Raw genomic sequence first — 16,206 nt, forward strand, 5'->3', positions numbered from 1 at the left:
ATGGAGGGATGTTACTTACTGGCTTGCTTCCCCTTGCTTGCTCAGCCTGCTCTCTTATAGAATCCAAGACTACCAGCCCAGAGATGGCCTCACCCATAAGGGGTCCTCCCTCTTTGATCACTAATTGAGAAAATGCCTTATAGCTGGATCTCGTGGAGGCATTTCCCCAACTAAGCTCCTTTCTCTGTGATAACTCCAGCTGTGTCAAGTTGACACAAAACTAGCTGGTACACCCATTTTGGCACTTAAGATACCATCAGTGTTTGCCCTTTGGAATTACTTTAGTAATTCCATTGACATCTCCAGGGAACTCTGATTTCAGGTTCCCTTCAGTAGCGCAGCATTCACACTGGCTGAAGGTACTGCTGCCTTTACAGGTAGCGCGGACCCCCAAAGAAGAGCCGGAGACTCACCGGTCCCTATTTCTGAACTTACATCCTCATTCCTGAGTGCATTTTCACTTACAGTTTCACTCTGACATTACATTTGATAACATCACAAAATGCACTTCACCTTTTTTTCCTTACAAACACATTCTTTCCACGGTGTTCCCATCCCAGTGAATGTATTTCCACGTTTACAATCACTGATGCCATTTTCTAGACTCCTCTGCTAAATGCCTTCTATTCCCAAAGCCTTGGCACTTTCCCCTTGTTAAGAGTTGCATGGCTTCCAAATGCTGACACCATTGCATACACTAGCAAGATTTTGCTGAAAGGACCCAGATATAGCTGTCTCTTGTGAGACTATGCCGGGGCCTAGAAAACACAGAAGTGGATGATCACAGTCAGCTATTGGATGGGTCACACGGCCCCCAATGGAGGAGCTAGAGAAATTACCCAAGGAGCTAAAGGGAACTGCAACCCTATAGGTGGAACAACAATATGAACTAACCAGTACCCGGGAGCTCTTGTCTTTAGTTGCATATGTATCAAAAGATGGCCTAGTCGGCCATCACTGCAAAGAGAGGCCCATTGGACACACAAACTTTATATGCCCCAGTACAGGGGAACGCCAGGGCCAAAAAGGGGGAGTGGGTGGGTAGGGGGTTGGGGGGGTGGGTATGGGGGACCTTTGGGATAGCATTGAAAATGTAAACGAGGAAAATACCTAATTAAAAAAAAAAAAGAGTTGCGTGGCTCCTTCCTGCTTCAGCCTGGTGATCCTGTCCAGTGTTAGGCACCCACTGTTTCTCAATGCAACTGAGTTTTTGCCTGGCCTCCCTGGCTGCAATGTGATTGCTTGAGTCCATGTAAATGGCTATTGTCAAAGGCCTCTTCCAGACACTCACGGGATCTTGTAGCTTTCAGGGTTCTTTGGTCTTCCCAGCTCCAGTTGTTACCTTCTTGCTCTGGTTTTCTCTATAATGTCACCCTCAGTAGCCTGCACGCTTCTCCCCTCTCTGCGCCTCAGGATGTGACCTGCGGTGTTTTCTTTTGCTTGCTGTTTTGTTCTGCATGGGTCACAGAACAGCTTCCTCTCACTGTTTTAAGATTCACTTTGTTAGGAACTTCTTCCTGTATTCGCGGCAGCTCAGATGAACCTGGAGGCGAGGGCGCTAGGCAAGGATCACAGAAGAAAAAGACAAATACGTGACGATCTCTTTTCTGTGTGCATTCGAAAAGGAGTCTAGGTTTTAGAAGAGTATTTTATGGTGGTTGCTAGGGGTAGGGCACAGAGAAAATGAGAATCAGTTAAGGAATTCAAAAATATAGTTTGAAGATTTATAAGTTCTGAATGTCTAATTATAGTAGTATGGTAATGCTAGCTGATAACAATGTTCTATATATTTAAAATTAACTAGAAGAATAGACCTTAAGTATTCCTATAACATAAACATGTATGGCTATTAGGTATGCTAAGAGTGATTCTAATGAATTTAATTGCAGAAATCATTACTTGATATGTGTGTGTATGTGTCATCTTGTAGACGTTGAATATATACCAATTTATCAATTATGCCTCCAAAATTTCTCTCAAATATTTACTTTAATTCCCTTAAAGCTGAGGATTTTCCTCTGTGCTGCAATTTTATTTTAATTTCTATATAATTTAAAAATTTATTTATTTTATGTACATAGTGCTTGCCTACATGTGTGTATATCTATCATCTGTGTGCAGTGATCACAGAGGCCAAAAGAAGGTCTTAATCCCCTGGAACAGAAATTACAGGTTGTGAGCCACCATGGTGGCACTGGGAACTGAACCCAGGTCCTCTGCAAGAGCAACAGTATTCCTAGGAGCTGAGCAACTTCTCCAGCCCTCAGCTTCTGTAAGATTCTTTTGTTTGTATATGCTTTGGTCTGAGAGCTTTTCTTCCCATTTCCAGTACTTATTCAACATAGTGTTTGATGTGCAGCATAGGCCCAGCAATTGTTGGATGAATGAGTGAATTAGCCAATAGCTTAGAGCCTCCTCTTTTTATATTATGTGCACTTTGAAATCTCTACATACACTTCATTTTTCTTGCCAGGGTTGCAATTCACATGTTGCCTCCTCTACACACTTGTGTAGACTGATGCGGAAGTTCTTCTCATACTTTTAAAAATCTCATCTGGGAGTCTCTTCATCAGCTGGAAGCATTTGATGTCTTAGCTCGGAAACATTGTGTGTGTGTTTTTCTCCTGGCACATTAAAAAAAAAAAGATGAAGTAAGTGTCAGCCCTTGAGGATCTGAACTCTGTGTTCCTCTCTATCTGGGGATATTCCCAATTGACCTTGATATTGAATAAATATTTTGACCTGGTTTGCAATTAGGATAAGTAGACAACCTATGAACCCAATAGTATTATTGGTTAAAGTAATTACAAGCACCCATAGTAACCTCATAGCAGCCTTAGTTATAATAGCCAGAAGCTGGAAAGAACCCAGATGCCCCTCAACAGAGGAATGGATACAGAAAATGTGGTGCATTTATACAATAGAGTACTACTCAGCTATTAAAAAGAATGAATTTATGAAATTCCTAGGCAAATGGATGGACCTAGAGGGCATCATCCTGAGTGAGGTAACCCAATCACAAAAGAACTCGTACAATATGTACTCATTGATAAGTAGATATTAGCCCAGAAACTTAGAATACCTAAGATATAAGATACAATTTGCTAAATGCATGAAACTCAAGAAGAACGAAGACCAAAGTATGGACACTTTGTCTCTTCTTAGAATTGGGAACAAAACACCCATGGAAGGAGTTACAGAGACAAAGTTTGGAGCTGAGGCGAAAGGATGGACCATCTAGAGACTGCCATATCCGGGGATCCATCCCATAATCAGCTTCCAAACGCTGACACCATTGCATATACTAGCAAGATTTTGCTGAAAGGACCCAGATATGGCTGTCTTTTGTGAGACTATGCCGGGACCTGGCAAACACATAGGTGGATGTTCACAGTCAGCTATTGGATGGATCACAGGGCCCCCAATGGAGGAGCTAGAAAAAGTACCCAAGGAGCTGAAGGGATCTGCAATCCTATAGGTGGAACAACAATATGAACTAATCAATACCCCCCCCCCCCCAGAGCTCGTGTCTCTAGCTGCATATGAATCAGAAGATGGCCTAGTTGGCCATCAGTGGAAAGAGAGGCCTATTGGTCGTGCAAACTTTATATGCCTCAGTACAGGGGAATGCCAGGGCCAAGAAGTGGGAGTGGGAGGGTGGGGGAGTTGGTGGGGGAGCATGTAGGGGACTTTTGGGATAGCATTGAAAATGTAAAAGAAATAAATACCCAATTAAAAAAAAACAAAACAAAACAAAAAAAGAAGAATGATCACCCTTTATTTCAAAGAACAATTGGCACATTATGTATAGAATGTGTAATATCATTTGTGAGCAATGATCTTTTCTCAAATGTTGAATTTGCTCTCTGCCTTGCCTCCTTTCTTTTTCTGTTGTTTTTTTGTTTGTTTGTTTTTTTGTTTGTTTGTTTTTGTTTTTTTGAGACGGGGTTTCTCTGTATAGCCGTGTCTGTCCTGGAATCACTTTGTAGACCAGGCTGGCCTCGAACTCAGAAATCCGCCTGCCTCTGCCTCCCGAGTGCTGGGATTAAAGGCGTGCGCCACCACGTGCGGCTCCTTGCCTCCTCTCTATACACGATCATAATGCATACCTTTGCTATGCTTACTGATCCTGTCCTTGCTTGCAGGTTTCAGAGGCTTGATATTTAGGGTACTGGTACTCATTAAGGATTCTGTCCTTGCCTTAGGTAGAGATGACAAAGCATCATGTTCAAAATCCAGAACACGTTTGTACTTTTAAAAATCCCAAAGTCCTTACAGCATCAAAGGGCTCATTCTAAGATATTCCTAGCCACCACCAAAGCAAAGGAAATGATATTTTTAAACTTTAACCTTCTTTGTGATAACTTAGGTACACTATTTCCCACTGAAATCCTGACAATGTCATTCTAAATAAAGAATCATGCACAGGCTGTTGTAGAGGAACTTACCTAATATGTGTTCTGATTACAGTCTCTCACAGAGAGTCTTCCGTGACCCTTCCGGGACATTAGTGCTTTTTCCTGAGCATTTCTCACAAGGGGCTGTGCATCCCTTATAGTCATTATGTTCTTTGTATGATTTACATCTTTATGTGTTCTGCAATGTGATTTATACTGGTAAGTGCTGTTGTAAACCAGGGATATGAAAATCGCCAAGAACCTCACAGGAGAAAAACTGCATAGTATTTTTGATAAAATGTAAAGGATGATCCATGATTTTTTCTAAGATTATTTACTGTTTTCCATATTGATCCCAGTTCTTACATCCAAGTGGCTTCTAAGATGAGACTGGCGTGCTCAGCATTGCACTGCTGCAGGCTGTCTTCCATCTCTGCTGTTCTTGTACTGTCTTGTAAGAGGGTTGAGAGAGTATCATTATCTCCGTTTCCACAAATGGAAAAGCAGATACCAAAAGAATGGGTGACTTACCTATCTTGTAGTCCTGATTTCAAAGCCCAAACTAGGACCCAGAGGAAGATACGGGGCAGGGGTGGGTGGTGGCTGGTGGGGTGGGGGTGGGATCATAGAGGGCCAAGGAAATCACGCATTGTCTTTTCTTGGTTTATTCGGGACCATGGGCATTGGGTTGACAGCGGCTTTAACTGTCCTTCCTACACTTTGGGAAGAATTCAATCTCCAAAGGCTGCATGGAGCAGTAGAGAGCTTTTGTTTTCAGAAGGAAAGGAACTAAAAATATAATAGCACTAGCCACTTACTAGTGCTAGCAGCATTGTCCCAGGCAAGGAGAGTGTTGTGGAAACACCCTGCCCAGCACCTCCCCCTGGTAACTCTGTAACTCTGTTCTTTCACCAATCTCTTCCTTTGCACTAAGTATCTACTTAGTTAACATAGGGCTAGTAACGACAACTTCACCCAAAATGTGATGCTCATGGAGAGGCCAAATAGAAGTACTTTATAAGTTGTGTGACATATAAATCCAGGCTCTATTCTTGTGTAACAAAGAAAATCCTTCTGGAACAGGAAAGAATGTAACATAGCTAGGATGAGGGCTCCCTAACAGGCTATAAAAGACAAAATGTATCCATTTTGGTCTGCCCCCTCCCTTAGTGTCTTGAAAACCTCACCCTTCTCATTTTGAAAAAAACGAGACAATAATTACATTTATCAAAATTTCACAAATTATTGGAAGATACACATGTGACATGCATGAACTAATATAAATGTTCATGACACTTGGTAGTGTTTTCTAAGAAAAATTGTGGGAGTAATAAATAATGTGTTTGTTTAAAAAACAAAGCATACCAGTATAGATAATTCCTTTCTCTTAGATTTCTTCATTATCTTAACATTTGTCCCAACAAAGAGATCACATTGATATATCATTATTAACTACTACTAATGGCCTGTATTTAGACTCACCAGGCTTGTATAAATACGTTTATTCTATTCTAGAATCTAGTCTAGAGAATGGCATTACATATAATTGTCATGTGTTCCCATTCTGCTCTATTCTATGACAATTTCTCATTATTTCTCCTTATTTTACAAACTTGAAGCTGGGCAGTGGTGGTGCACGCCTTTAATCCCAGCACTTGGCAGGTAGAGGGAGGCAGATTTCTGAGTTCAAGGTCAGCCTGGTCTACAGAGTGAGTTCCAGGACAGCCAGGGCTACACAGAGAAATCCTGTCTGGAAAAACCCAAAAACAAAAACAAAAACAAAAAACTTGCATGGTCTCCTGAAGAGTGCCCATGTAGCATGTGGAATGATTCCCAGGGTGCTCCTCTGTGTTTTGCTTCTCATTGTTAGGTAGGACTTATGGCTTCCTAGATAGTATCCCAGAAGTGACACTTTTTGTGTCATAATGTATCCATGTGACATCACTGATGATGTCAGCCTTAATCACTTGGTTAAGATGGTGCTTGACATTTTTTTCCCATTACATCCTAAGCAGTGTTAGCTGGCCATCATTTATATACGAGGTTCCCCTACTCTGTCTGTGATACTTTGCAATGAGTATGACCTCAAGCGGCCATTATCCACAGACACACCCTTATAGACTGTTCACACTAAAGCACTTTCCTATTCTAGTTGTTATTATATTTTACTTTTCATTTCATCCATATTTTCATCACCACAAAGTGACTTGTTTCTATGTTTGCCTAGTTTACTGCTTGCCTATAAGTTTCCTGCCCCCAAACATGAACTTCAGGAAATCAAGTGTCTGATGGGATTGTTCACATCTGTACTCCTGGACTCTAACCCAAGGGCTAGCAGATGCTAAGTGCTTAGCAACTATTTGTTGGATAAATATCAAAGAAAGAAAAATATAGGATTGTTTATTAGCATTTACAAAATGGAAAAAGGTAGTTGAATGGAGAAAAGTTTTATTTGGTGTTTTTAATTTACTTGGTTTGTTTTCATGGGAAGCTAGATGTAAATATTAATATCCATGGGAAATAGGTTAACAGAATATTGGAAATTCAAGCTGCCTGATAGTGCTCTTTGTAATGTGTCAGAGTTTTCTGTGACTTATATGGGTTTGGTGATTAGCTTGAATTATCATCTTGCCACAATCTAGATCCCTCTGGGAAGAGAGCCTCAATGAGGGTAAGTCTAGGCCAGCCTGCAGGCAAGTCTTTGGGGGTTGACTTGATTATGTTAATTATGGTGTAGAGGGCCACCCATTGTGAGTGCCACCATTCCCTAGAGAAATGATTTCTACCTTCCAGAGAGTGGGGGAAGTGAGCTGGCATGCATGCATGGTTCAGCACTGTCTGCTGTGGACCATGGTGTCATGTGAGCATCTTCTTCATGTCTCTGTTGCCTTGACTTCCTTGTGATGATGGACAGACACCTGAAATTTTGAGCCCAATGCACCACAGTTCCCCTTCGATTTTTTTGCCATTCTCCGCAATAGGAATAAAAACTAAGATAATACATATATGGCTGACCAGGGACACCTCTCCACCGTTGTGGCCTTTACCTATGAACTATTTCCTGTTTCCTACACCAGAACTTCAGAAGAAGGACTGTAGAGATTCCCAGTGCCCTTGATTAGCTCCATCTGACTGCTTACTGCCTACTGTCTTTAGATTCATTGCATCTCACTTGCCCCAAGGGAGCATCCGGGTAATATATCTTTCTTCTATGACAAGTATTAAGATTTTTTTTTAAAAATCTTTTCAGGACCTAAAATCTCCAAGCCAGAGGGATGAAATTGCAGGGGCCCGGGCCACCTTGAAGGAGAACTCCCCACTCCTGCATTCTATTTGTTCAGCATGCTTGGAACATTCCGATGTTGCTTCGCTCAAAGCCAGTAAGGACACCGTCTGTGAAGAGATCCAGAACGCTCTTGATGTAATTTCAAATGCTTCCCAAGGCATCCAGAATGCGCCAGCGCCCCCTGAACCTCAGGCAGCAACACTGGGAAGTGCTTTTGATGAGCTGGAGGTAAGCAGAGAGTGCCAACGATGTGACTAAATGTCTCAGTACAAGTAAGCAGACACGGACTTTCAGTTCCTACGATGGAGTCTGGAGAATTTCTATTTTTATCATTAATCAGTCTCAGTGACCTTCCCGGGTCTTCCAATGAATTGATTAACAATGAGATTTCCTATTGGCATGCTTAGCACATCTCTGCATAAGAAGCCTTTACATTGGAATTGCTTGGGATTCTAGTGAAGGCAGATACAAGCTTCTAAAGTGTAGGGTCTATTTGCTATACAGTATTTATTATCTGCACTGTTATATGTGTTTCGGGACACATCTGGTCAGTGCCTTTATCAAGGGCTTATATTTTCACAAGAGCATGTAGGCTAAAAGCATGCTAAGCATTATAAATGACCAGCTGTCATAGCGTATCATAAAGGGGTGAGGTGTCCTCAAAGAGCCAAGGCATTTAAGTCAGGATCAGATGGAGACCTAGAACATAGGCTCAAGGCTACTCACCCTCTGTTTGTGACAACATAGAAGCCAGGAACCTGGTGGAGTCATCAAGGGGGAAAGTTCACAGCTCTGGTAAAGAGCCAATGGGATCCGGCTAGAACAGGCTGTGCCAGCTCTTCCTCTGAACAACTGGGACTCTTTGCAAGGCCTTTTTTCTTTTTTTAAAACACACTGAGGCTTATGTCTTAAAGAAATGATGTTAGCACCAAAGGAGGACAGACTAAATGCAAATAAGGTGAGAAGCTGGGAACCAGGTGGGAGGCTACGGTCAGAACACAAAGTCACCAATTACCTTATGTGCACCACCCTACTCTGTCTCATGCCAGCACCAGCAAGGCTCAGCTGTGTAGGTAGGAGTCAGCTAGGTAATGGTGGCATGGATGTATGGGGCGTGAGCAAAGGGGAGGAGCCACAGCAGATGTTGCATGCTGAGTCCTCTAGCAACACAGAGTAGAGTTTATGGTCTCCGATGCTATTAGGAATTAATGTCTGGGAGGCCTGGAAGACAGACCTACAAAGCTTGGGCCACCCAACAGTTGGTACTTAGAGAACATTGGTTTTCATAGTGTGCCTTACTAGGTTGAAATATATAGGCCTTTGCATCTCCCAGTTGCTTAATAAAGGACATCTTTGAACTCTGGGGTGAGGAGAATTTGTCTGTGCACCAAATTGTCCACCATTTGATAGTGAGTCTTACTTGGAAGTGGGAGGTATCTATTATATATCTTGAATAGCATAGATAGTTCGTTTTAAATGTTTAATCAAATAACCAGGTAGAAGAGGTTTTCATTGACCATAGGAAGGCTGTAGGCAAAGCTGGTCAGAAGAAGATCAGAAATTCAATTTTGAACAAGTTGAGGTATTTATCAGGTCTTCAAGTATGATGTTAAAGAGAACTGGTTACCCTAGCCCTTCAAGGAGCTCTGTAGTGAGAGACAACATACATAGTGTGGTGTTTCATTCTGGGGTTTATATTCCAGCTGTGGCATTTGCTACATTTGTAACCTTGGGAACAATACTTATGGACCTATATGTTGTCCTATTTATAGGAGGCCAATAACAATATCACAGCCTCATCAGGTTAAATGAATTAATAATACAGGTTTGAATGTTTAGAGCAATGCATAGTAAATATTCAGTCTTAACATCACTATAGAGACTATTTGGAAGCAGATGTTTCCATAATGAAAAAAATATCTATAATTAAAGTTACTAAAGTTTTACTGATAACCAAGAAAAAAAAGAAAGAAAAAACCCACCTAGCAACCACAACTTATATAATATGCACAGTTTTTATCAAGGTCATAGGAAATTCATTAGATAATTAAAACTTTCAAGTTTAAAATAGCTTGCTTTCCCTTTAATTAAATGTCTTTAAACAGGCTCCTCATTTCTAATCCAGTATTGTCAGCTGCCAGATTATTATATGAAATCCATGTGAGGTTGCATAAAATATCCAGTCATGTGCAGTTTAGGGACTCATTGTCTGTTAAGGTTTAAAAAAAAAAAAAAAAAAAAAGAAAAAACAAAACAAAACCAAAAAACCAACCAAAAAAACAAATGGAAACTAATAATCCCCACCCCATCATCCTGCCCTGTGATGAAGGCACGATAGTCTTGTGTATTATGTGCATATCTTGATATCTTATCTTTAAAAGATCTCATTTTTAAGACCAGCCACAGGTATGAGAAGAAAGCGGCTAGATAGCAGTGAAGTGTTAGACCCTAAATCAATAAAATATAAAACCTGAGGACCAAAGTAAAGGGGAAACCTGGTCATGGTTTGAAGAGCTATGAGGAGCTGATTGATCATTTTCTACCAGGTGACCACATTGCGACCTCCAGTAAGCACATGATTGTTTGTTCATTCACTGGGGGAGAGCGGCATGGGAAATCCCAGTCTTGTGGATCTTGTTTTTGTCCCTTCTGAACACCATCCTTTCCAAATTCTATCTGCATTCTTCCTATACCTTATCGCTCTGGTCACCTACTGTCCTCGACGCTACTGCTAGACTCCTGAAAGCAGTCTGTAAGTCACACACCTGCTCCCAAAGGCATTTTCTCTTAGCAATCTGTGGCCTGAAGAATCACTGCTGTGAGCCAGCATTGATCTTTTTGATGCCTGCTTTGGTCTGCCTTCTCCTGAAGCTTTCACCCCTCGGAGGTCTGAACGCTTCAGCTAATGGACTTTGGTGCTGATTAGAGAAAGTTGGAAGCCTTCAGCCTCTACTGGAGTGTTTTAAGGTTTCACGTGTTTCTTTCACTGGTGCCCTCACACCAATTCTTGGGTTTTTAATGACCTAGACCACGTGTGATTATTTCTGCTTAAGAGGGTTGCTTTTTTAGCAGCCTTCAAAAATAAAGGATAATGGGGGCGGGGGAAGAACTGTTGAACAAGGTCTTGGTTTCTCTTGCAACACCTTAGCTTAACTTGTCTGCTTTGATGTGCAGCTTTGTAGAGGTTAGCTCTGAGGATGGCAAGCTTCACCACTGTGGGAAGTCAGGGCATTTGCAGACAAACGGTAACTTGGTATTAATATGCATGTCCTAGGCTAGCTGAGCACGGGTGTTGGCTTAGTATGCTGCAGCGGTGGTCATAGAAAACCACTTATCCAGTGGACTTGAATGTCTAGTAGTTAGAAAGTGTCCTTTAGAGAGAGAGCCACAGTTGAATGTTTTTTTGTTTTTGTTTTTTAACCATTCGTTATAGACACTGAAAGGGAAATTTGCCCTCTTCATGTCTGTTTTCCTTCCTGATAGTTACATCCAATAGAAAGCAGTTGTAGTGCACTTCCTTGTTAAAATAAAAATGGAGGGGAGGCTACTAATACATACAAAATTTAAATAAAATACATTCTACGAAAATGATTAAGAATCTATAGACATTACTTGGTAGATATCATTGTATATAGATAAAAAATGTCATCTTTTGGGTTTTTTTATTTTCTCCAAATAAACCCAATTTTAAAAAAAAATATAAAATATTTCTGGTTGACTAAAATATTTTCAAGATTTGCTATTATGTATTTATGTGTTAAGTATGTATTTTATTTAGCTTTGTGTGTGTGTCTGTGTCTGTGTGTGTATGAATGGGCATACATGTATGAATGCATGGATAGAGGCCAGAAGAGGATATTAGGTGTCTTTCTCTATCATTCTTCACCTATTCCTTTGCGGTAGGAGCTCTCCCCAAACCTGGAACTTTTTATGTATGTATGTATGTATGCATGTATGTATGTATTTGTTTATTTTTGGTTTTTCGAGACAGTGTTTCTCTGTGTAGCCCTGGCTGTCCTGGAACTCACTCTGTAGTCCGGGCTGGCCTCGAACTCAGAAATCCGCCTGCCTCTGCTTCCCAAGTGCTGGGATTAAATGTGTGTGCCACCACTGCCCGGAAAACCTGGAACTCTTATTTTCATGGCTAGACTTGAAATCAGTAACCCTCATTGATTTTCTTGTTTCTGCTCCCCTTGGGGTTGGGGTTCCTGGTGTGTGTTAGATGCCTGGCGTGTTAAGCAGGTGCCAGGATTTGAACTTTGGTCCTCAGGCTCTCTCTAGCCCCTCTGGCTAAGCATCTTGCATGAACTATTCACGTGGTTATTACATTGTCACCATTGAAGAAAATCTAATTTTTCCTTTACTGAAAAAAAAATTGCGACCTAAGTTGTATCTATTGTAAATCAGGAAGCCAGTGGATAGGCACAGGCAGGATATGTGTGTCTAGTCTCTGATTCCAGAAGAATTTGTAACTGTATGCATCTTGAGTTTTCCTAGCTAGAACATAACGCAATTAAAATTTGGTATAACCTATGATAAGGTTCTTAGTTTGTAGGAATCATCAGAGAAGTTACAAATGTAACCAAGTCTTTCTGGTGGCTTAAACGCTGCCCATGGATCATTAAGTAAAAATAGTCTGTATTTGGGGAGTGCTTCTTGTAATGAGGTGGAACTTTCCAGAGGACTGGGCAGGTGGAACTGTGAAGCACATTTTTCCAAAGCGTCAAACAGATTTGTTTCCAGAGATGTCCCCACAAAAGACCTCATTTATCATCAAAGTTTTCCAAGTCGATCCTCCACTGGAACACCTTTGGTCTCTCAGTTTAGTTTAGGAGACTAGTGTGATAGGCAAGGCATAGCAGAGGTCGGAGAGGAGAGAGCATAGAGATGGGCCCTTTCAAGAATGGAAGACCTCTTAAGACCCATTTCGTTCTGAACAAGCAGGCAGAAGACCTAGAATATGTCCCCAGGACCCTAACACTGTCTTAACAACTTCTGAATATTAGCTGTAGTCAAAGACAGGGCTCCAGAACAAAGTGCCTGGGAGAAGTACATCCAAGTTACAAATAATTGCCAAAGCTGTCCCAACTAGATAAAACAGAATTTACTGAACATTTAACCTTTTAACAATAATTTTGTGAGTTAAATGGTTGTACTTTATATTATTTACAGGGAGCTATATTGGTAGAGGATCTGAAGTAACCTTTGCTCTATTTTGCCCCTGCAAATATTCTACTGTGAAATAAATGGATGTAGTAAATACTCTGCCGGGAGCCAGACTCATTAAATGTTTATAGTGTGAAAATGTATCAGAACACTTCCTCAACAGCTACCAAGCTAAACCTTCCACTAAATCTTTTATTCTGGGCCATGGCTGTTTGTGGGTATGAAACTTGAGATTTAATGGTGGAAAAAAATTAGTAATTGAATTAGAACACTGTACACTGTAAATTGATTGATTTATTGGAAAGGTGAGTGTGAATTATGAGTGTTGCTTCTGCATTTGTGACTGAGAGTCAAGAAGTGTTACATTGTGGGTGAACAGAATTTTGAGTGTCATTAAGTAGGAAACTTTGCCAGTGAAAACTGCCTCAAAAACTTGAAGTCCTAATGAACAAATGGTCCTCAATGTGTATGGGTTGGCACATTGTCAGTGGATATTATTAATATTTTCTAGCTCTACATAGTGATATGTCTCTGTAACCTTAGCACTCCAGAGGCTGAGGCAGCAGGATCTCTAAGTTCGGAGCTACCCTGAACTGTGTGTTGAGACTCTACTTGCTGGGGAGGGAATCTTTATTGTTAGTAAAATTGGCATGACACTACTAAATTTATTCTCATCCTCTGTATAGTCACTGTTGGGTAAATATGTAACTATGGAGCTGGAGCAATGTGTCTGCTGTATGAACCACTATGAAGAACCAGCGTGGCTCTCTTGCAGATGACCTGAGTTTGGTTCCCAGCGTCTGTGTAGACTGTTTCACAATAAATAACCTTTATCTCAGGGGATCTGACCCCATGGCTTCCTTATGCACCTGCTCTCAAATACTATTACACCCCCCGACCCAACACACAAAATTTTAAAAAATAAACTTTTAAAAAAACAAAACAAAACAAAACACTTGACATCCACTAATACACACACACCCTTGTGTAGAGGGTAAAAATCAACCATTGTAATCACAATAGGAATTACTTTTATGTGTCTTTTAAGCTGATGATATCGAAGGATATATATGTAGTTATTTTATTTTCGGAGATGTTATATTTTTCCTTTATATATTACTTTATATATAGTTTTTACCCTCTAATTCATCCCTTATTCCCTGGACTAGTTTTCCTTTCCAATTTTATGTGCTGTTTTTAAAGCCACAGTGTTCATATATGCATCCTCCATGTCCTTGGGTGTACATAGAGGTGTACCAGAGCATAGTGTATCTACGATATCATATCCCTGTATAAAACTGGCTCTCTATCCCCCATCAGCCATCAACTGATGATAGTTCCTCAGCTAGATGTGGGACGTCATGAGCTCCTCCCTGTCCTTGCTGTGGTTCTGGCTGGCTTGATCCTGTATAGGTCTTGTGTAAGCAGTCACAGCTGCCATGGCTCTGTTATGTCTAGCAAATATTGCAAACATCCACTACATTTGGCCCTTTAAAATCTTTATACTTCATCTTGGGGAAAGGGACACTATGATATAGGTGTCCCATTTAGAGCTGAGAAAAGTTTCCTATTCTCTGCACACTGACCTGTTGTGACCAGTGATGATATTATCATTTATTGCAAAGAGAAATGTCTTTGATGAGTGTAGAAAGACACATTAATCTATGGGCATGGGCAGAATAATTAAAATGTAGAGAGTAGGTTTATTACTATGCCCATTTTGCAGAATAATTGTATTAGGTTCTTCACTAGGGTGTATGACCTAGCTAGTCATATTTTTTTGTTTTGTTTGATTGCTTGAGTTTCAGTTAATGGAATCATGTGGACCAGTCCTTAAATCTAACCAGTAGTGGTTGGTTATGTCCATAACATTTGTGCCACCATTGCAAGAGTGAGCATATCTTACTAGGTTTGCCACTACTGCAGTTTGCAGGGATTATGGTTCATAAGACTATTGGTGACTTTTCTTCCGTGCATGAAACTTCTAGCACCATGAAAGCTAGCCAGCAGGAACAAAGTATCCAGCTTGATTTCGCTACATTCTGGAACTCAAGTATATGGTAATATACTTGAGCAATAAGGTCTTACCATCAAGTCTTGAACAATAACCAAGAGCAATAGAAGAAGCCTGTAATTTTATGGGTGGGGGAAGTATCCAATGGTACCCCATTGCTCACAAAAGAGGTAGAAAAGAGGTATTACACTTCTGGCACTGGGCATTTATTTATTTATAGCCTATGGTGACTGGGAGAGGCATTGCCCCTCCATAGTAGGATACCTCCATTTAAACTTCCTTTATATATGTACTGTATATATTTTGGCATCTACAGAGCTAGGTTTTGGTATGGCCTTCTGGAACATCTTCAGTGTTAGTTGTCTCCCTTGATATTCTTTTCTCTACCCTGCCCATCCATCCCTTGTCTCCCTAAACCTTTCATGTCCCATTACATGACTTTGTTTAGTTATATCTCCAGGTCCATAGAGCAGTTACACACAGCTAACAACGAAGTCAGTACATTCAAACATGCTATCCCCACCCCCTGTGACGTCACAGTGAACAACATTTTTTTTTCTCTCTTTTTTTTTCTTTCTTCAACTTGAACAGAATATACTTAATAAGGGACTTAACTTTGAACAGCACCATGAATTTATATCGAGGAAACTAAGGAAATAAACTGAAGGGATGCGTTGGTCAGAATCTTTCTATAATAAGATGGCACAAAAAGAAAAAAAAATGTGTATCTTTATTCCTTTCTCCATGGAGCTGGCCATCTTTAATCTAGGTTCTCTGTGATTTTCAGGATGTGCTGCCTTTTATTATACTTAGTAATTTTGGAGTGAACACAGTTCTCTTTGCCCTGTGTTTTCATTTCAATGAAAAGCCAGACCTCTGTCAATTCAATAAGCACTTAAGAATGCAGAGGTAAGCAGCTGCCACTCATTCACCCAGAGTTACTTCATCTAATTACTATCTTTAAACATGTTTTTGTTTCCAGAAATAGAGTGAATTAAAAGTAGCTAAAATGATGGGTAAAATATTTTAAAAATACACAGTCCATCTGTTAAGAGAAGTTTTTCTTAAGGGCAGATATAAAAATGTCAAATTTCCTACTAACTCAGCCATAGGATTCTGCTGAATATGCAGGACTTTCTTTATAGTGAAAGCCCAGGTTTGAACTTTAAGAGACAAGCTGAGGGTGAAAGACAAAGACTCCATTCTGCTAGTTGGAAGATGACATAGGAGGCCTTTGCAAGAAGCTGGTAATCTTTAAGGTTTGATCATCTCCTTGGATGAATGAAGAAAACACCAGCCCCTTAGCTTGCTTAGTCTTGACTCTGGGTGTAGCTCAGAGGAAC

General features: G+C 40.6%; 1 protein-coding gene and 1 long non-coding RNA gene across 5 annotated transcripts in view; one reads left to right on the forward strand and one right to left on the reverse strand.

The window, feature by feature from the left end:
- Nucleotides 1-16,206, forward strand: part of Ctnna3 (catenin (cadherin associated protein), alpha 3) — a 1,573,570-nt gene that overhangs the window by 382,477 nt on the left and 1,174,887 nt on the right. For 3 of the 4 annotated variants that reach the window (NM_177612.3, NM_001164376.1, XM_006513475.3), the window contains exon 6: nt 7,648-7,911. In NM_177612.3, coding sequence (NP_808280.2) covers nt 7,648-7,911 — 264 coding nt within the window. Of the gene's footprint in view, nt 1-7,647; nt 7,912-8,480; nt 8,642-16,206 lie in introns of those variants that run through there. The other variant, NM_001164519.1, reaches the window with a different exon arrangement.
- On the reverse strand, nt 1,144-5,650 carry Gm30644. The gene is made up of 4 exons (XR_380491.2): nt 4,929-5,650; nt 4,764-4,848; nt 2,455-2,624; nt 1,144-1,661 (listed from the first exon to the last, which is right to left on the reverse strand). It is a non-coding gene; the product is annotated as a predicted gene, 30644 (long non-coding RNA).

This window comes from Mus musculus, chromosome 10 (genome assembly GCF_000001635.26).
Source record: "Mus musculus strain C57BL/6J chromosome 10, GRCm38.p6 C57BL/6J".
Taxonomy (NCBI): Eukaryota; Metazoa; Chordata; class Mammalia; order Rodentia; family Muridae; genus Mus; species Mus musculus.